Consider the following 21541-nt stretch of genomic DNA (forward strand, 5'->3'; position numbering starts at 1 on the left):
CCTACTTATGTTGCAAATGTTAGTGCTCACATAATATATATTTTACAGAATTATTATATTTTCAGGAATGCCCTTATTGTGCTGTAAGCTTGATCTTTTTGTTTTTCTTTCACAAGTGTGAGAATGAACCTGTGAGGCTGTTGTTGTTAACCAGATAAACTTGAATAGTCTATTATTTCCAGAAGAAATGCAATTGCAAAAGAATGAAAGGCAAATCCCATTGCCCGATTCATAAATGTAATTTTAAAGTAAATCCAGCTTTTTCAGATAAAGTACTTCAGACTCCACTGGTGTCAATTAGAGTAGATTTAGTCTCATTGTTTTTCATTATTTGCTTATAAAGCCAAACATACCTTGAAAATATTGCATGATTACTGTAATGTACTCTTCCTGATAGGTATAGCAACTATCATACATAACTCTGGAGAGCAGAAAAATAAGAGTGATTTATAAACAAAGGAAACACCCATGCACCCAAATGGAATTGTTTTCATGCACAAAGATAGTGAGAGAGCCATAATATATTACCGGGGGTTTTTGCTGAACAATTTTTTGGCAGCACCAAATACAATGCTAACATGTAAATATTACTAAAAGGAACAAGTAGTTTACTTTTGAGAAGTTTTTGGTTGGTGGCTGACTGAATTCACTAAACTGAAGAGAGAAATTGGACTCTGAAGATTCAAGAACTTAAGTACTTCAGTTTTACAGCTTCTCACAGTACTGACTGAAAATGTCCTTGGGTTTTCTAACTAGGTTATTTAAAGCCGTGTCCAGAAAAGCATGTCTGTGCAGTATATGGCACTGCAGACTCATCTGTGGCACTACATGCCACACATTCAGCTGTTCTCCACACTGCTAGGAAGCAGCATGGGTTTTTTGGACACCTGAATATCCATGGATCAAAAATACCTGCATCAAAAAAAAGCTGAGCAAAGCAGCGCACACGGAGGTAGCGCACGCTGCTCAAAACCAGAGCCTGACTGGCCAGAGCCACACATTGGATGCTGGCCAGGATCCATGCAGTAGGACTGCCATTGCTGCAGTCCCAGGAGCCCCGCAAGACCCCAGATAAGGCTCCCCCCCACCTCCCCTACCCCACCTGGGGTAACATGCCGTGTGCCAGATGGCATATGATACACGTTTCAATTACAGTTCTCTTATCCAATGTATCTAGTATGGTTGTGTGAGATTTCTCCTGGTGCTTCATTCTGAAGCTGTTACAATGCGTTTTGAGCTCGAAACAGTGAAATCGAAATGAAATTAAAGCCTTCAAAACACTTTGAAATGAAACAAGGGCACTCAAAATGTTTTGGAAGTGTTGAAACTTTTTGAGTTTTGAAGCCAGGCTTACATGGCTTAATTGCCAGTCCCAGCTGGCAGCAGCAGGTTCCTGTCATCTGGCAGGCAGATTGGGGGCCTGCCCACACCCCCAGGAGGGCTGCGGGGCTGTGCCGGACTCCTCCCACGGGTGCAGGTCCCTGATCTGCATGCTGAATGACAGGAGGCTGGTGCTGCCAGTTGGGGCCAGTGGCAGCACTGATCTTCCCGGTGCTGGGTGCAGAACAGCCTATGGGCAAAACAACAAGACAACATCGAAACAGCAAAACAGTTTCGATGAAATGAAATGGAGCAGTGCTTTCAAAATGAAATGAAACTCAAAATTAAATACTGTTCCACTGAAACATCGAAACAGAAGTCAAAGTGGAACGGGCCCTAGTATCCAGTGTACATCATAGTTTATCAGGAGAATCTCTGATAGCTTTTTTTTTTGGAAATGACTGTTGTTTGGTTAGCAATATAAAAATGAAGATTTAGTTGAAACTTCTTCTGAAGAAAAATCCACCTTAAAAATATTTGAATAATGACAGATTAACCTAATACCATAATGGATATAAATAACTTGCTGTTCTTTTCTGCAGTACCTTTTTAAACCCATTGTGCCAGACCATTATTATTTGTCTAGTCCCGCAAACACTTATTGCCAGGCATCATCCAGGTGCTAACTATACTGTCATACTAGTGATCATTAATGATTGGGATGTTTCATGCTTATTACTGTGCCTAGAGTGGTTTGCAGCCTAGAATCCAAATCCTATTGTTTTAAGAGGCAAAACATACTTGTAAGATTAAAAAAATAGAATATCAACTTAACTAGTAAAAAGAAAGTATTCTTTATGTAAACTGCTATCTAAATATTTAATCTGTAATGCAGTCAAATTTCACAATGGGCATGTCTACATGTGTGCTTTTCTGAGTAGTAGACTAATTTACTGCACAGTAAAGCATCACCGTCTACATGTGCGTGGCAATTGGGCCGGTGTAGACTAATTGACAGTGCTATCGGACAGTCCCAGCAGACACAAGTACTTTCTAACAGCGGAGTGAATTACTGCGCTTAAATACATGTGTAGACAGTGATGTTGATTAGCAATAGAAAAATTACATCTACCACTCTGCTTATACTCTGCTGTAAAGACAGATTAGTTCACTCTGACTCAAATTGCACTGGAGTTTATTTGGTCACATTAGTTGAATATGTAGATGTGCTCAGTAAGTTGCAACCTTATCTGGTATAAGCAGGTATCCCAGATTTCAGTGGGCCCTAACATACATTTACACTATAGCTGCTTTAAGATATAACTAGACATTGCCTAATTAAGTGGATCATCTGATCCACTTCATTGGGTGAAATACTCGTTGTCCATTGTCCTGTTCCCCATGAACTGGGACACACTCCTGGGAATCTCTGGGACTCCTCTCTGTAAGTGGGAAAGCTGGGGTTCCCAACTTATCAAGAGGCACCCTGGAGATTCTGGGAGCACATCTATGGAAGAGGGTAAGCCAGGCAGGCAGTCCTGTGGCTTGAAGAGTATGCAGCCGGGGCCTGCCCAGGGTACCTGCAGAGCGCAGACAGATTCAGGCTGTCCAACCACTGCTGCCATAAAGCAAATAGACATCCATTGTGAAAACATGGCACAAACTATTGCTGTCTTTTTTTTGTTGTGGCAAAAAATGAAGGCATTTGTGACATGATAAAGGGCATGGATGTCTATTTGCTTTCACTATGTGTTGCCATTAAACATTTTATGGTGGTACAAAGGTGATATCCTTTTCCAGCTTTACAGCAGAGTGTAAGCAGACTGTACGGTAGATGTAAATTAGCATAATTTGGGAGGACTTATTTTTAAATGTCCTTTTCTCTCTCCTTATTTGAAGTGTTTATTGCTAACAAAAAAGAAGAGCACATCCACAGATACTCTTGAACAACAGATCATTTCATTGGAAAGACAGAGACAAGAGGTAATTTTAAGTCTCCCTTTAAAATTCTAAAAATTACTTATAATACTTATAATATATTATAATATAACCTATTAGATTGACACAGATTGTAGCTGAACTGAAACAAATGGCTTACTGTGAAGCTAACTAGAAAGAAATGGGAACTTTTTTTTTACATATGTACCATAAAAATATGCCAGCATTAATCCTACTGCTAAATTTTTATATGCTGTTTATGTGTATAATGAGACCCAATTCTTGCTTGCCTTACTTACATGAACCATCAAAAGTACTTCTGTATAATTTGGCTACATAAAAACATCTAGTTTAAAGGTGCACAGATGTTATTAACATGCTTATTTGACTTAATTGAACTGTAGATAAGGAAAAGCGTGGGATGGCTTTAATAAGAATCTGCATGGGAGTGGTAGGTTGGCATTTGCATTATTAACCATGAATGACCTGCTGTTTGCCATGCGTCTGTATGATGCAAATATCACTTCGTGAACCCAGATTCACTGCACCTTGACTGCACTATGGGTGAAAAATAGCAAAGAATTGGCAGATATGCCACAAAAGTTTGCAACCTTTGAACTTTCATTTCCCCAACGCAAGTTAATGAGGTGATGTTGAACAACTTGGCTAGGTAGTTTGTTTTTATCTAAAAATGCATTGTAAGTAAATTTTGTTGACTGAGGATCACTGATTGCTAATTACAGCTACTGGAGGTGAACAAACAATGGGATCAACAATTCAGGAGTATGAAAAAACAATATGAAAGAAAGGTAACAATTTTGACTGTTTCTGTGTAGGTCAGAAAGTGTTATCAGCTGACAGTGGCTCCATCTTTAAATACAAGGCAGACCATAGCTATGGTGATTTTTTTTTTTTAAACAGTATAAAAACATTCACATTATACTTTCACTCCCACAGAAAGGAAAAATTAAAATGTTTCCATATAAAATATAAATTAATGAGATTATGATTTTTCTAGCAGTTGTTTACTGGAGATGAGATTCATAGTGGTTAGATAAATAGGTCTCCTTGATCAAAATGGCATCCTCATGCCCTCCACAAGTTCATAAAACATGTCAAGTCAGGTTTCCTTTACAGGTGTGTGGTATGTGCCAAAGACACTAAATATGCATGACAGATCCAGTGACCCTCACCCCATTCTCAGTGCTACTTTCCAAATTGGTTTATGAATCACTAGATTGAGGCCCCTTAGAGTGTGAAGGGGATCTTATCTGAAGCTCTATCTCTGGTCTCTGTTACGTAGGGTTACCACCATATTTCCAGTTTCAAAAATGAGGACACCTGTCAGGGGCAGGAAGAATATGATTGTGGGGGACAGCGATATGCCCATGCCATGCCCCTGCCCCTCACTCCCTCCCCACAGCTCCCTCCCCACTTCAGCCCTGCTATTGCCCCTCACTCCCAACCCCCAATACAGAGTGCGGCATGTGAAGGCATTTTTCATTGCATGCATGCCTTGTGGTGGACAGCATGGAAGGGGCCAGGACTACTCTGTCACAACAAGGATTGGCTCCCTCACAGCTTCCCTGCCATCTGCCTCAACATGGCAATATCTTACAGTCGAGGTTGTGGGTGTTTTTGGCATGCTGCCCAAAAATATTGCCAATCCCTACCCTACTGTTACCCCTCAGAAAGACTTCTGTACTTTTTTATTTTAAATACATATTTTTGTTCCCTTTCCCGTGTTTGCATCAAAGTATCAGGTTTCTTTTTCCCCACCTGTTGATATGTTCCATGGCCGTTTCTTTGAAAACACTGTAATTAATTGGCTTATAAAAATGGTGGCCTGTACCTTGTTTTTTCTTTTTCTTTTAAGTAACAAGTGATCAAATAATCTTATAAAGCAATGCAAGCATGCTTTTACTGCTTTATAAGAGAATGAGCACCTCCACTTATTTTTGCCAGACTCCTGCTCTTCTCTGGGCGGAGCCCACCCAGAATGCAGCAGTGGCAGCCAGGTAGGCAGGTTAACTCTTTGCTGCTTGCTCCCCCAAGACAGACAGAGTGGGCAGCTACAAGTATGTAGGAGGGGAGGAGACATCAATCAGGGATCTGAGGTACTGCGGAGGCTAGGGGAAGGTAGCGGCCCAATACAGGCCAGCATAGGAGGGGGAGGCAGGTGGGGTATTAACATTAAGAGTAGCCTAGAGTGGCTACATCTTAGAGTGAGATAAGATAGGTAATATAAGATGAGAGATAATCCTGCCCTGAACTGGGGCACCTCTCAGCTGCTTAACCAAGTGTTTTAAAATTGGTTTCAGGTGTTAATAATGGACGGACCAGGTGTTAAGAGCTCCAGGAGCCACCCAAAATTACCGTGTAAAAAGGCCCTTTGTCTCTGAAATTTTCCAACCAGCTCTTGTAACAGTGTGTTCCCCTTCCCACCTCTCCACCAAGTGCTTACAAACATTCAAAATGTTTGTACAGACAGACATTCAAAAAGCCTGAGCCTGAATTGACTCAGTCTTTGCAGGTTACTCTAACCTGGCTAGGCTAAATCCGCTTTGTAACTGGACAGACATCCCAGAAATGCCAGCACATGCCTGCAGTGGCTCAGGCTAGAAGCCAGGGAGTGGAAGGGTGCTGGAGTGCCCTTCCCTTGAACAGTGCTGAACTGAGGCCCTGGCAGTATTCTTTGATTAGAGAGGGGTTCCCCCCACTTCTGACCAGCCCAGTAGGGAATTGATAACAGTGTTTATCACCCCTAACTCAGTGTTTATCATCTCATTAAGGAAACAACAAAGGGACATTACCAGCTACCTGTTGATTCTCCCTTTGTCCTGTCTGCCACAGCACGGACCATAGCCAGCATGTAGTCTGCTAGCTAATGCTGTGTAAGGCAGAGGGGATGGTGGAATCCCTGCTTAGCAGGGAGTTGTGAGGGGGGAGCCAGGTAGATGCCTGCAGTCTGTGCAGAGCTGCAGCCAGGGAGCAAAGGGGAGGGGCCAGCTCTGCTGTGGAGCAGAGAACCCCACCCAGCCCAGAGAGCAAGCCGGCATGCTGGGGTGTCTGGTTTATCTTAAATCAGCAAGGGGTCTGGGACAGACATTGCATAAACCAGTTTGAGCCAAATCAGTTAAGTCTGATACTACATTCAACCAGGTTTATCTCAAACTGGTTTTAGCCATTTTCAAACTGGTTTATGTTCACTGAACTTCTGTTCTGTTACAGGTTTAAACCAGTTTCTGATCACTTAAACAGATTTATGTGTAATGTCTGTCCCTAGCCAAAGTGCTAGAGTGAAAGGGAGAAAGAGAAACCAAATTGACTTGGTTGTTGCATGATCAATAATTTTGCTCTTCTGATTGGGTGACATCATTGCAGAGGGAGCTCACAGTGGGATGAAAAGAGCATTAAATTCATAAAGAAATGCAGATCTTCAGCTTATATGGATTGGCAGCATCATCAATAATGGAGCTAACTGGATTTGTACCAGCTAAGAATTTGGCCCCATAATCTTATGGAGAAAGCCTGGTTTGGAAAAGGAAGGGAAAAATATTCACTCCTAACCGAATCCTGCTCTTTCTCTGCCTAAGAGTAACATACTGAGAACAAAGATTTTGAAGGAGCTTTAAGGATGCTGCATCACTCAGCGTTTTAGGCTTGAATCAGCCTGTGAGTGTGTATGCTTGCTTTGCAGCTTGCAGAAGTGAAAGCAAAACTGGATGCATCCCAGAAGAGAGTGCGTGAGTTGGAGGAAGAGCAGCACCAAAATCAGCAAGAATGTGAAGGGCTGAGAGGCCTGGCCAGAGATGTGTTCCTTCAGGAAGTGGTAGGAGGATTCCCCTACATTACCCTTTTCTACTGAACTGTTTGCTTCCAAGGTGCTACGTGCATTTTATTTCCTAGTAAGAGATGGGTTACTCACCAGCAAGAGGAGACTAGCACGTTGGACTTGCTCTCAGGCATTATGTTGCTGAAGTGAGGGGGTGGATGAGGCTTCAGATCAGAGATTCTCGACGGGAGGAAATAACTTCTGTGTCACCCTACAAGTAGACGGAAGACTAAATGAATAGAATATTGGTGGAGAGGAAGGGTGAGCATGGGAAATTTAAACAGTGCTTTCATAGTAGGTCCATGTTAGTCTGAAGTTAGTCAGGAAGCAAACTAAGATATTTATACATAGAGAGGGAGAGAGCACAAGCTTTCATGAACCCAAGCTCACTTCATCAGATGCTGTGAAAGGATGTTCAGAAAGCAGAGTATAAGGAGAGATAAATTAGAATACAAAAGACAAGGGAGATGGGATAGAGAGATAGATGAGGGGCAGAGTGGGGAAGGGGGCAGTGCTAGGAGAGAGAAGCAAATGAGAACTAAACCTATAGAAACAACAGGTCTCAAAAGCTCACCTAAGTAATAAGATAAGAATACAGATCAGAATTAGTTCTATACCTGTCCCCTTCCAGCTTGCTCAGTTTTAAAGTGAGTTTTCTGTAAATACTGCAGGAATTTGAGTGACCAATAATACTTTCAGCTGTATATGTAGATGTTTAAATGCAAATACACAATGATTTTTACTGCCTTGTATTATCAGAATGCATGTTTTAAGTACATATCAAAGCATGTATAAAGTTCTTCTTTATCTTAGTAACATTGGAGCCTGATCCTGCAAAAAAAAGAATATATGGTTTTCAACTGTGATCATGTCAATTTATATCAGAGTGGTGGATACACTGCACGCTATAATAGGAATGGATCACATCTTAAGACTTGAAGTTGGGGTTTTCTTGCAAGGCCTGAAGCTAGAGCTCAATCTGGAAGCAGTATAAGGCACAGGTCATTTCTAGGATTCAGATACTGAAGTTTGTCATTAGTAGCTGTATCATAAACTGAGCTCTCCTCCCCCCCACCCCCAACTCATATTTTCTTTGTGTGAGGTGGATCAGCTGAAGAACTGTGAGGTGTTCAAGCAGATATTTTTCTCGTCTAGCTCAAGCCCTACTTTAGCAGAATGGGACTACTCATATGCTTGTAAAGTTAAAAATCAGCTTAAGGACCTTGCTCAATGTTCGCCTGTGTTTGATCTTTCTTCCTGTGGAGAGTAGAGATCTAGCATACCAGAGACTATGGTTGAATGCAACATCTGACTCATGATACAGACCCTTACTTTTTTACTGTATGTCCCCTAAGAAAGGCTCTAAACCAGCATTGACAATTGTCCATAAATGGGTAGCCTTTTAAAAATAACTATAAATGCTTGTCTGTAAACTCTTTTTTTTTAAAAAAAAAAGCTAAGAAAGCGTGAGCCTGTTTGAAGATCTGCCTTCCAAATAAGGCTGGATGCAAATATTGATGGACAAACAAGGCATAGCAGCACCGTCTTGTGTTTAAGCAGGAGTGCAGCAGCCACCAAAGAGTCTCAGTCTGGTCTTTCTAGCCAGTGGTTCTCAACCTTTTTTGTACCAGGGGCCCAATTGTAAACATCAACATCCAATCCTGACCCAGTGCCCCTCACTCCTGACCTGCTGCCCCCCACACCCAAGCCTCAGCTGCTCAGTGTGTGAAGCATAAGCTCACGCAGCCCCTTGCATGGTGGATGGGTCAGTATTGACCTCGAAAGATGTGGGCAGTCCGGTTCCCCAAGGCTTGGTCCTTGGGCCGGTGCTGTTCAATATCTTTTTCGGTGACCTGGATGATGGCTTGGAAAGCACTCTGTTCAAATTTGCAGATGACACCAAACTATGGGGTGAAGCAAACACACTGATTGGTAGAAACTGAATCCACATTGACCTGGACAGGTTAGAGAAGTGGGCAGAAAACAACAGGATGCAGTTCAACAAGGACAAGTGCAAGGTGCTGCACCTAGGGAGAGGGAACCACCAGCACACCTGTCAGCTGGGGGATAACCTTCTCAGCAGCGCAGCAGAGGAAAGAGATCTTGATGATCTTTTGAGGTCCCTTCTGACCAAAATATCTATGAATCTATGCTGGAACTCTCCTAGCACACAAGGGAAAAACCAGTTTCCCATATTTTTTCTCCTTTAAAGGAGAATCCATTTTTAAAGTTTGTTGATCCACTTTTAAAGTCTGTCTGCGACCCTTCCATATATTCTTGCAACCCTCTTTTTGGGTTGACAATCAGCTGATTGTTGTTTGAGGTCCCAGAACCACAAGATAGCTGGTTTGAGACTAGATGGTGTGGGGGCTGGGACAGACAATCAGCTGATTGTTAGTCCCAGCCCTGGGACTGCACTGGAGTCTGCAACCAGCTTGGATGCAGTCCCAAGGGCTGAGACTGGCAGTTAGCTGATTTTTTTTATTCCAGTGCTGGGACTATGCTGGAGCTAGTTTAAGACTCCTGTGTGGTTTGGGGCTGGGACCCACAATCAGATTATGGGTCCCTGCCTCGAGATCACGACTGATGATAGTATTTCTATGGAGCAATCCAATGTTAGTTCAACATGTGTTCCTTAATATAATCTGGAAACACTTGCTGGAAAATCTTAAATTTGATATGACACAAGTGCACTTAGCCTGTGTCATCCTGCTTGAACATGCAGGCACATGAGTTTCAAGTGCATTTAACATGTGCTAATGTCTTATGCAACCTGGCCCTTAGACTATTAACAGTTTGAGGTTCACTTAATATTTAATGGTTATGGTTTTCTCTAAGGTCATGTGTGTATCCCTTTTCCCCCTATAATAAATCCTGTTTTAGTTGATCATTGTTTGTGTGTATGGAAGTTTGTTTGCATCCAGTTAATTTCTTTTTCCCCAGGCTTCTGGGTGGGGGCTTGAGCCAGATTTAGAAAGCTGGTGTTAAAGCCCTAAATCTGAACCAGCCTCTTCTTATTGGCATCCAGGGCAGGCTTACATTTGCATTATGTAAAATGTGTGATTAAAAAGTAAAAAAGCTTAGATGTCAGTAGAAAGATTGCAGGTTATCATAAAAAAAAAAATCTTAGGTGGTAATCCAGTTCTAAAGGTTCAAAACTATACTACATTAGCCCCTTAAGACATTAAACTCTTAGACCTTTGCTGCTCTTGAATTCTCAAGATCTTTCATAATTGGTCAGAAATGTAAATATGTTGCCTTTTTAAACCAGGTATCTCTTCATGCAAAGAAGTATTGAAAAATATGCAGTTTTTGCAGTTTTGTGGTGACTGTCTGGGCAAGGTGGTTTTCATAGGATTAGTCTCATAGCGATCAGAGTGTGTTGGGTGACACTGGTTGTAGTAGGTGACTTGCTTCTGGTACACTGATAAAGTAGGACTGTGCAGGGCTCTGAGTCTCTACACTATTCCCTTTTCTTTGAAAGCTTCCAGTCATTCATGATTGCCTAGATTCAATAATCTCAAAAAATTGACTCTAGGATGCCTGTCAAAGCCCTTCTTCTGACGGAAGTGACTTGCTAAGTCATGGGTATTCTTTTAAGCTCATGTTATGTTTCTTTATCCTATGCTAGTTCCATTTATGTTTAGATTGGTCTGGTAGTTGTTATTTTGGACATCTTGGTGTATTTCCTTTTTTGTCTGTATTTTACAATAGGTTCCTCCTTGAAGTAATTCCTGAGAAGAATCTCCTACTTCTAGAGAACTATATTTTTAGCTGCCCTTTGTCTGAGGGTAGGATAATTTTTGGTACTTGGATAGCTGGCTGTTCCTCAGACCTACAAAAAGTCTGCCTGATAAATTCTTTGTTCGTGTCCTTGTAACCAATGTGTTGGATTAAGTTGCTTGGGACTGTTATGAAATAGTTGGCAGGCTCATCCGCTCATCCATCTCTTGCTTGTGCAACTGAGGTCGTGCCTACATGTAGAGGTGTAGCATAAAATACTTATCCGGTTCTTATCTAATACGTACACAGTTCGTCTGTAACTGTATTGAACTGGTTTAGCTCAGCAGTTGTGAAGCCACTGGGAAGGGTAACATACTCTGTGGCAGGTGCTGCTGGTATTAGCAAGCCTCTCTTTTTGGCTGAGGAGCTAAAGACTTTCAAGAATGTGCTTACTCAAGAATAGCCATCCCTTAGCATTCAGACACTTGGGACAAGGCTGCGTCAAATGCAGCTGTTCCTGCGTCTTTATCAGACTGTATGTATTTCCTCTTTCTTTTGCGGAGGGATTGGAGTATAGGGTATGGTGGAGTAGCCCTTTAAAGGATGCCAACTGGTATTGGTATGAGTTTAGACTTATCTTCAGTTTCCCTTATTTTACTTTCCTCAATAACAAGCAGTCTGGACTCACCGTGCTAGTTCTCACAGTTTTTTAGGCCATATCCCTTTATTTATTTTCACTACAGTTTCCTGTGAGACCTTTTTCTGTAACTATTCAACTAGGAAAGGCTATCAAGTCATCCATGTTCAGATTTCATTGGATCTTTTGTCCCCAGCTAACACCTTTGAAAGGGATCCCAATATTCGTGGCATGATCTTAAATATGGATCACAGAACAAAAAAGAAAGAGGGAAAGAAATTGATAAGCAATCCTTCTAACACACTTGTCACTCATGACAACCTGCACACACCTAGTAGCAAAACCAACTATTTTCCAAGCTACAAACTTGAATTTTGCATATGCTGGGATTTAGAGAATTGGGAGTTATGGGAGACTTTAGAGAGAACTGCAAGTACCGAAGCAAGAAGAGATCGAAATATTTATGAAGATTTAAGGATTTTTAAAAAGTAATTTGCAAAAACTGATCTCTAATTAATCAGGAGATACCCTGGTATCCTTTTCAGTTTGTTTTCAAGAAATTAAATATCTGAAGTAATTTGGGTTCTATTGAGAGAAGCCATATCACCTGTAAATGTATATTGCTTTATTAGTGAGTAGATGTGCACATGGATTTTTTGCCTGTCATTTAAGTAGTAACTACCTAGTAGCTAACTGAACAGAGGCACACCTGTTCCACATAAGACAGGGTTTTATAGTCCCTTGTGTGTTTAAACACAGCAGATTTAGGATCACTGTCATTTGTTTCTTTATTGCCCAAGGCAGCTGCATTAGAAAAAGTCTTAACAGTAATTCTTGTTTTGTATAAGAGGAAACAAGCTTTTAAAATTAAATTAAAAGAACTCAGAATAACTTTGATCTAACCCAATCTTCCAAAGTTGCCTAACAAGGAACGTGCTTACCTTTATGAGAGCAGTTGGTCAAGAACTTGTGCAATACTAGTCACACTGGGAGTCTATTTCTGATCTCTGCTTCATCCGTTTGTAAATCAGGAGTAGTTGCATTGACGGCAGTACTGTAATAGCAGCCTATATCTGGTGTGTGATCAGAATCAGACTGTAAGTTTAACAAGCCTGTTCTGTTAATCCCTACATCATCATAAAGTAACATAGTGCTGTCCTTAATGGGAATAGTACTGAATCAGCATATAGATGTGGGTAAGCTCCAGGCATCACAGCTGAGGGAAAGGTGTAGGAAGGTGTCTGTGAACTACTTTAGCTGCTCTCTGATCCTGCATCCTGCTGGGACTTCATCTTACCCCTAATGCAACTATCTGCATGATGCACTGGAGCATTAAATGAGCTACCTTTGATACCAGAGACTATACAGCATGACGATGCTTTGCCTGGGCAAATATGCTCCACTTCTCAGCATAGCTAATTAGCTGGAGGAAGTGCTGTGCTACTATGGTAATACTTTTCTAGTAACCTGAGGTAGCTTTGTTAGCTTTAAGCACTGCATTGTGCTATGTAGAAATACCTTCAGAGAAGCCTCCAGGCTGCCGTAAACTATCATCTGCTGTGGCTCTCACATAAGTATTCCACTACCATGATTGCTGGACCGCTGCTGAGATCATGTGAATTTGCCACTTAGACCAGGGGTTAATGTGGGGTTGTGTAGTCCTCTCTGTGCTGCCTCATCTATTTAGCCACACGGTTTTATGGCTCTTTTTGTGCAACCAGGGACCACAAAATGGGCATAAGGGGACCAGGATTTGGTCTGGCAAGTTACACTTCTATCTAATAATAATGTGATTGGTGGATACAGCCTCAAAATACTGTCTAAGGTTCTGCTAACTATTTGTTCTCCTGCTTCTTTCTCGCCATCACTTTGGCATAATTCCCTGGAACAGCAGTGCAACATGATTGCCAGATGGAAGAGATTCTGAAAATCATTCTTGGAAAATTCTTCCAGCTGCACTGAATCAACTTATATATATTTTACATTCCAGAAAGAGCAAGAAGTCCAGAATGAAGCCTTGCATGGAATGAAGGAAGAGAACAAGCTTCTGAAAGAAAAAAATGCTTCAATGGCTAGAAAACAAGAGCACTATGAATGTGAAATAAGTCGCCTTAATAAGGTATGAACTTAGAGAGGGCCATTTGATAGGAACTTCTGCTTTAAATGCTTTTGCACCTCAATGCCTGTCATTATTTCAAGGCTTTTTGCAGCTGGCTACTTATGTAGCATGGAAGTTCATGAATGTTGAAGAGAGAGGGCTTTCTTAACTATCCAAGATGTGCATCTGTTGTGCTGCTGTGGTTTCCCTAGCAGTGGGCCCTTTAGTCACAAATCCATGTGCCTCACTATAGGAAGATACGGTTAGGAAGGGGCTTACCTAAACCTGTATTTATAGTGTAACACTTTTGGCAGACAGTGGAATTTGTGCTGGGAAGAGGAATATACATTTTTGTAGACCACAGTTCTGACCTCTCTCTCACAAGTTCACCTGTGCTGTTGATTCTCTGCCCAAGTGGGGGGACATTTCCTTCTGCTTGAACAAAGAAAAAAAAAAGACAAATATCACTACAATAGCAAAGGAACCAAATGAGACTCATGTCTCTGCTCTCTGATGTATAACTCATCTTCATCCTTTACCATCACAGCAAAGTCTGGCCCTTTGTCACATTAAAAGCAAAGATGCAAATCCTAGACCAGGTTTTCAAAGGGGGCTTCAACCTGGTTTCAGTATATGCACATGTGAGGTTGTAGTCGCAAACATTTGCACATGGATATAACAGATGTTTTCACTCAAATTCAATTTATTTGCTGGTAGAAGGTGCTATGAGTGCTGAAATCACTCATAGCACTTTCACAATTTCACAAACCAATTATCTTAGCTGTATGTATCTCTGTATGTAATTTATGTTCAAAAGCTTTCAGGCCATTTTTGAACATATGGGCCTGTATATGAGGTGCATTAGTGACTAAGAACTCTTTTACATGCTTCTCATGCTTCCAACTTACTTGACTACCTGTATTTTTAGGATTATTCAGTGATTCAGGAGAAAAAGGCAATCTATTTTTAAAGAAAGGAACAAAGCAATAAACATAATTTTGTTTAATCTGTAGCTTGGGTCTAAAGCAGTGGGTCTTTTCTAACAATTCTGCATCTCCTGGTAAACCACACAAACTTCCTGAGGAAATGCTCTGCTCTTAAAAGTTACTGCCGTGTAATTTTTTATGCACAAGCAAGAACACCATGACGTACAACATTCAAAGCAAGGAAATTTCCAAGTTTTCTTACAAAAGAATTTAACTGAACTTGTGGTCTCAAGCTCTGTTTGATATATACTGGCAGGACCTGCTTGAAAAGGTTGCATGATTTCAGTTCCAAAGGTTTCGGGTCTAAAACAACGTTCAGGTATTCCATTTTAGTCTGTTTTCCTGGAATCTTGTGGGTAGAATTAAGAAGAAAGGGGGTAAATGTACCCATGTCGTAAGAGCTGTGCTGCTGCAGCTCTTACCAAATGGCTCTTACCATTGCTCTGTCACACCGTTAACTAAATGGGAGGGGTGAGGGCAGAGAGGAAGAAAGAGACAGAGAAAGATGCTCTCCCTGGTTTTCTGTGGATCATTCTATAAACATTTCTCTACTATAGAAAAAAACATAAGATTGGGAGGATATTATGCGTCACTGAGTCTCGTCCCTTCTTATTATAAATAGTCACTTCTGATAATATTATTAAAAAAATTATCAAGCTGTTTCTTATAAAAACCAGTTAGGTTGGTGCTCCAGTGTTTCTCCAGAGAAACTGTTCTAGAACCTTTGTACTTCTAATGTTTACAAACCCTCTTTTGATTTCCAGCATAAATTGATTCCTGGCCAGTTTAAACTTGTTTGCTCTTCTGGCAGCACTGTCCTGCAACTGAAATAGCTGCTGTCTCTTCCTGGGTTTTACCCTGCTTGATACAGTTATGAGAAGCAATTTTTATCCTGCCCCCCCTCGACTTATTAAAATAAGTCAGACAAGTTAAATCACTTAGTCTCCTCTCATAGGCCAAGTACAGACATTACACTTACTGGTATAAATGGCTGGAAACCAGTCTATACTCAGGACAGAAGCTTAGCACACAAAACCAGTCTATACCCATAACAGAATAGAAGTTCAGCACACATAGACAGGTTTCAAAAGGGCAGAACCCAGTCTAAGGATGCCTATACATGTGCAGTGAGGCTGCTCTGATGCACTGTAATTACAGCATGTTGGAGCACATGCAATTAATTTAGATTAATCAGGTCTGTTGGAGTGTGGTAATTACCACGCTGTAGCAGATTTCAGCATCATCAGTGCACCCATGATGAAAAATGGCGGTGGGGACATTTTAACTAAAGCTTGTTCAATGAGCTTTAATTAAAGCATTTCTGCCACCTTTTTCAGTGCAGGGACACTGATGCTCTGAGTGCTTTTAATTAGAGCAGCTCTTGAGGCCACTCTAATTAAAGTTCCCCCTCTCCCTCCCCCCCACACTCACAGAGTGCATCTATAAATTCCCTAAGATTTGCCCCCCACCCGCTCTCCACCAAGTTTGCTACCGATCTAAACTACGCCACTTATAGAAAACAGCATAACTTAGATGGATTCTGCCTTGGGCTTTTTAAATGTCTCTACCTAGCCATAATATAGTCTCCTCATTCTCCTAAAAATTCATGTACCCCGTCCCTGTGCCTGTTCCAGTTTGATTTCCTCTTTTTTTAAAAAAAACACAGGGGGTTAAAGCTGTGCACAGGCAAAATTTTGTTAGGGGCTTGTATAATGGCATAAGGACTTGCGAGTTCCTATTAGAAGCACTTTATCTAATACATTCTAGGAGTGCATTCGTGTTTATTTTATTTATTTATTTATTCATTTTATAACCATGGTACATGACTATCTTATAGTCATTCTGTGATCAACTAATACCAGTATTCTTATGCCATTGCTTTCTGTAAGCTGGTAGCTCATCAGTAGAATTCTTATTATTAGTTCCTATGTGAATGACCCTGTACTATCTATCTATCTATCTATCGATATCTATATATCGATATATAGCTAGGCAGAGATAGATAGATATAGATGCCTTATGGGCATCCATTTTTTCCTCTCTGATATTCTGATCCCTTTAGTATTACAGATACCTCCTAATTTTTTTCCATTGGCAAATTAATTAGCACACTTTTTTGTGCCTATGTCATTAATAAAAATATATAAGAAGGGGACAAAGAAAGAATCAGTCTCCTCCTAGTACAAACTCTTTAGCCAATTCCTTATTTCAGTTATAATTCATATACTAATACCAATGTTGTCCAGCTTAACTAATAATTTTCCAAGAGGGCATCATATAAAATTCTTTCCTGAGGGTGAGACAGGTTAGAACTAATGACAGTTCCTTTATCTAGAAAATCTATTTTCTTATTAAAACTATTAGGTTATGTTGGTATCATCTATATTTGCTAAATCTTTGTTGCAGTTTTTCATTTTTCATTGACTACCACATATACTTCTTTTTTCTTCAAAATGTTTTCTAAACTGCAACATACCACTGAGGTCAGAAAAAGAATTTGTCTAGTTCTCTGATTTTTTCCCCCTATTTTCTGAAAATAAGAACTGCATTAGTTCTTTTCCAGTAATGTGGTACTGCTTCTGATTTAATAGAAGAAGTACTTGGTACCAGAACAGCAATTTCATATGCCAGTTTTCAGTATTCTGGATGGAGATTATCTAGCTTCCACTGATATATGATCACATTAATCTCTAAGGTTTTCTTTTTCCTGGCTTTCTTGGAAATAGCAATTTCCATTTTTATATACGTATCCTTCCAAAGTTATTTACAATATACATGATGTTTCTCCACTTATGACATACTAAAACAGTGATGCTCAACCTTTGGCCCATTGGGCCAAATGAGTGGTGTGGCACCAGTCTGTGGCTGAGATTAGGTGTGCACACCTGGATCCAAATTGTACTGTCCCCACCCAGTCCTGCATTCTGGGACTGGTGGCCTGGGACCCTGTGCTACCTCCTCCTACTCCTGCATACTGGGAAAAGAGCCCTGACCCTGTGCCACTTCCACCAGGCCTCCAGTGCTGGGTTCAGGCCCTGTGCTGCCCTGTATGCCACATCTAGCATGCAGGACCAGGGCCTGCAGGGCTCTTCATGGATCAGTGGGGAGCCTGCAGGATAGAGGACAAGGAGCTGGGGGCTGGATCTGGCCCACAGGCTAGGCATTGAGCACTTCTGTACTAGGAAATTTTATTGTGCAGTTCTCATTCACCTCTTCCACCTGTGTGCAGTGAACCAATGTAGTGTAGCATAGGGCTGAGATATAGAATATGTTAGAGTGGTTTCTGTCTAAAAGACCAATAAAAGCTGGGGTATTTTTTAGCAAAATCCAATGGATATGACAATAAAGTTTATGTATCCTGTGTCTGAATTATGAATGCAGACAGAAGCCATATAAAAACTGAGGAGATGGAGAAACAGTACTTCCTCAGAGAACAATGAGATAAGGTCATATTTGAATTAGAGAGCTTGAACTGTAGTGTCCAAGTGTCTTGTCAGCAAGGTGCAGGTGTATACCACATGGAGAGAAGGAAAAACAAAACCAGATTTCAGCCACATGCATTCCTGGCATCTACTCATAATGCACCATATGTGAGAGAAGGGCTTTCAGTGGGAATAAACCATGAGAGCATGCTAGCTTTCAAATGTAGTATGAATCCTGTAAAACTTTACCAAGTCTCTCTGCTTTCTCACCCCACACCCATAACTCCAACTTGTAATTAACTGGAAGTGTTCTTACAGGAGTATGTATCTCAGGGATACTAGTAAAAAACATACTAGTCATTGGAGAACAAAAAAATGGGATGGATGTTTGGTTTTACATGCATATAGTCGTGAAACATCATTTACAAAGTGAGTTATCCAAAACATCTATGACTTAGGAAGGCATGTGGCCCTACGAAGCATAACACAATGCAGAGAATCTACAGCTGTGTTTATTTTCTTATCTTGGTCTGATTCATACATGAACATGCTCCTACATGTACAGTAGGGGTGTGTAAAGCCAGCCATATTCAATTCTGATTCCGATTCTGCCTAATTCAGGGCACAGTAATTCTATTCGTTGATTCAGAGCACTGTCCCGAATTGATTTGGCCGAACCCGCATCTGAAGATTTGATGCTGATTTGGAGAATCAGCAATTCAGCCATAGACACAGCTTTAAATGTTTTTTCTACATACCTCAAGGTACCAGGCACGGCTTGTGAATGCTGCAATGGTGGAGCGGATGGAGCGTCCCACAGGAGCACCAGGGAGTGGGGAGCCACGTGCTTGGTGACAGACTTTCAGTCCACTTCCAGTACTTCTGGTCCACTTCCAGGTCCACCGCTGACCACAGGGGGACCACCCCCCTGGCACTCCCCTGGATTGGTGTTTGGCTGCAGGGAGACCCCAGATGCCCCCCCAGACCCAGGAGGCACCAGTTGCCAAGCCAGAGGTGGGGGAAGGGTCCCCCGTGCGGTCTGTGGTGGATCCAAAAGTGGACCAGAAATGTTTCTGGTCCATTTCTGGGTCCACCGCCAAATGCACTGGGGACCCCGCCACACTCCTGTGGGACGCTCCATCTGCCTCACCATCTCAGCATTCACAAGCCACCTCATACCTTGAGGTATGTAGAAAAAACATTTAAAGCTGTGTCTATGTCCAAATCATCAAATCTCTCTGAATCGATCTGAAGGGTTCCAATTCGATTCGGAGAGATTAAAGGGTCTCCTGATTAGATTCAGATTTGGAGATTCAGCCACTGAAATGGGCCAAATCTTCACTGAATCAAATTGGCAACCAAAGCGTTGCACAGCCCTAATGTACAATATAAATTCTTCTGGTACTTGACTAATCTCAGTCTTAAACTGTGCACTCATTAGGAATAATCTGGAACACAGCAGTCAGTCCAGGAGTTTGTAGTAGATTAAAAATATTCTCCCTTCTTCATTTTTGTTATGTAGGAGATTTTTGGATCAAACTTTCTCTGTTTAATGGAAGATGAAGCACATTATAATAACTCTTGTATAACACTATGGACATCTGTCCTCTTACAAGCCTTCTTATGTCTCTTCTGGTGCTCCCCATACCCTCACTTTTTAAATCTGTCCTAAGTCCCTTGTGACTATGTATGGAAGCCAGTGAAGAGATTGTTTGAGGTAGATGCCTTTAGGCATGCTTAGGAAGTTCATTCAGTTAAATAGTGAGTGGGACCTCTGAGAAGTTCATGGGAACTTTCTGATAACAGGTCACTTGACATAACTCAGAGCAATTCAGACAAGGGGGCAGTTTGAGAGAGTTAGTGGGAATTATCCTTTTAAAAGGAATAGTGAGGAAGTGGTTTCTAAGATAAAGTTTGAGAAGGGCCATTACCAAATGGCAGACGATTGTGTCAGAATAAATTGAGGAAACTGTAAAGCTAGTAATTATGGGGAATGATGAGAAATAATTATGGGGAATGGTGAATAATAATTTTAAGATAACTTCAAAACCAATTGTGGAGTAAAGTTAAGAATAAGATTAGGAAAATATTACAAAACACCTTGACAGAATTTGCTTGAAAAAGAGGATGTATAATATACCGGCCTCTGTGTGTGTGTGTGTGTGTGTGTGTGTGTGTGTGTGTGTGTGTGTGTGTGTGTGTGTGTGTGTGTGTGTGTGTGTGTGCGCGTGCGCATGCACATACATATACACTATGTAATCATGATGCTCTCTAGTGGCTGACCACATGAAATGCATAACCTTCTGCATTCCCTAACTCATGATAGGAAAGAAAGCTGTGCTTCTAGTGCAAAAAATCTTGGGTTCAGCTCTTGCTACAGCTATGATTTGTCAGATAATGGCTGAATAAAGGCAGAAGGGAAACTGCCTCTAAGTTTCAGAACCCATCTCAGGTTTTTAATTTTTTTCAGTCGTTTCCAAAATTCTGATTTGCACATGGAAAGAACATTTGTGAATGTGAACTGGGTAGAAATGCAGCTGCTCAGTTTGCATCTGCAAATGTTGTTTATATATGTAAATCTGAGTTTCCAAAATCCTAGGCCCGTAAGCATAAAGGTTGCAATGCATGCACTTTAAAAATATAGGCCTAAGAAATAAATGTATTTAGTCATACAGTTCATACCTAGTATGTACCAATTGCACATAAAAAAATAAGCCTGGACTTGCTTTAAGCTGTTCAGTCAGAGATGCAGATGTTTTAACTATTAAAAAGGAATTCATTTGATGTGGCAAATCCCAACTCTGGACTTTATTGTTTTATGTTGCAGGCCCTACTGGATGCATTGCAAAAACAGTGTTCATCCTTTCATGTGCCTCATTTGGATAAGTCTGACAGACACTGCAAACATGAAGAGATGAGAACTCAACTGGAAGTTCTCAGACAGCAGGTGAGAATATCTGAAAATACACCTGACCACATCTGATGCAGTACTAATTTTTCCCTTCTCTGAGAATCACAAGTTCTCTGTTGTGATTAATGTAGATGGCAGGGCAGTGTGGCACCTTAGAGAGTAACTTGTACAGAGAAACATGAGCTTTGGTAAGCTACAGCATACTTTGTCAGATGCTATATTAAACTGTAGCCTATGAAAGTTCATACCTCTGAATGAGTTAGTGTATGAAGTGTCACACTGGCCTGCCTTCTGTCTAACTACCTCTAGCCAGGTCTCCATTCCCCATGCTGCTTTGCTGCGTCTGTTAAAGTAGGCTAATAAGCTTGTATTCCTTAAGAGGTAGACATCCAATTGCTAGTTTGGCCATCAACTTTGTTTCATAAACCATCAGTGAGATTTAGGTTATCATTAATTTGGCCTAGATTAGTAATAAAAACCTATTGGTAAAAGTGGGTGTATTCTATTTCCGAACCCATTAGCTATCTACTCTCTAGAAGTAAAAATGATATACAATATTATTTTGATTATGGAATTTCCCCTTTGAATGCATTCCTTGTACTTGTTTGAAATTGTATTTAAACAAAACAAAAAGTATAAATGGATAAACTCCATAATTTTCACGCTGCTGG

General features: G+C 40.9%; 1 protein-coding gene across 1 annotated transcript in view; it reads left to right on the forward strand.

Moving 5' to 3' along the window:
- The window catches only part of TNIP3 (TNFAIP3 interacting protein 3), a 65818-nt gene that overhangs the window by 19727 nt on the left and 24550 nt on the right, over positions 1 to 21541 (forward strand). The window contains exons 4-8 of the mRNA XM_090034522.1: positions 3220 to 3303; positions 4002 to 4067; positions 6959 to 7090; positions 13444 to 13572; positions 20787 to 20906. Coding sequence (XP_089890648.1) covers positions 3220 to 3303; positions 4002 to 4067; positions 6959 to 7090; positions 13444 to 13572; positions 20787 to 20906 — 531 coding nt within the window. The remainder of the gene's footprint in view (positions 1 to 3219; positions 3304 to 4001; positions 4068 to 6958; positions 7091 to 13443; positions 13573 to 20786; positions 20907 to 21541) is intronic.

Source organism: Crocodylus siamensis, chromosome 2, assembly GCF_052110815.1.
Source record: "Crocodylus siamensis isolate JL-2025a chromosome 2, ASM5211081v1, whole genome shotgun sequence".
NCBI lineage: Eukaryota > Metazoa > Chordata > Crocodylia > Crocodylidae > Crocodylus > Crocodylus siamensis.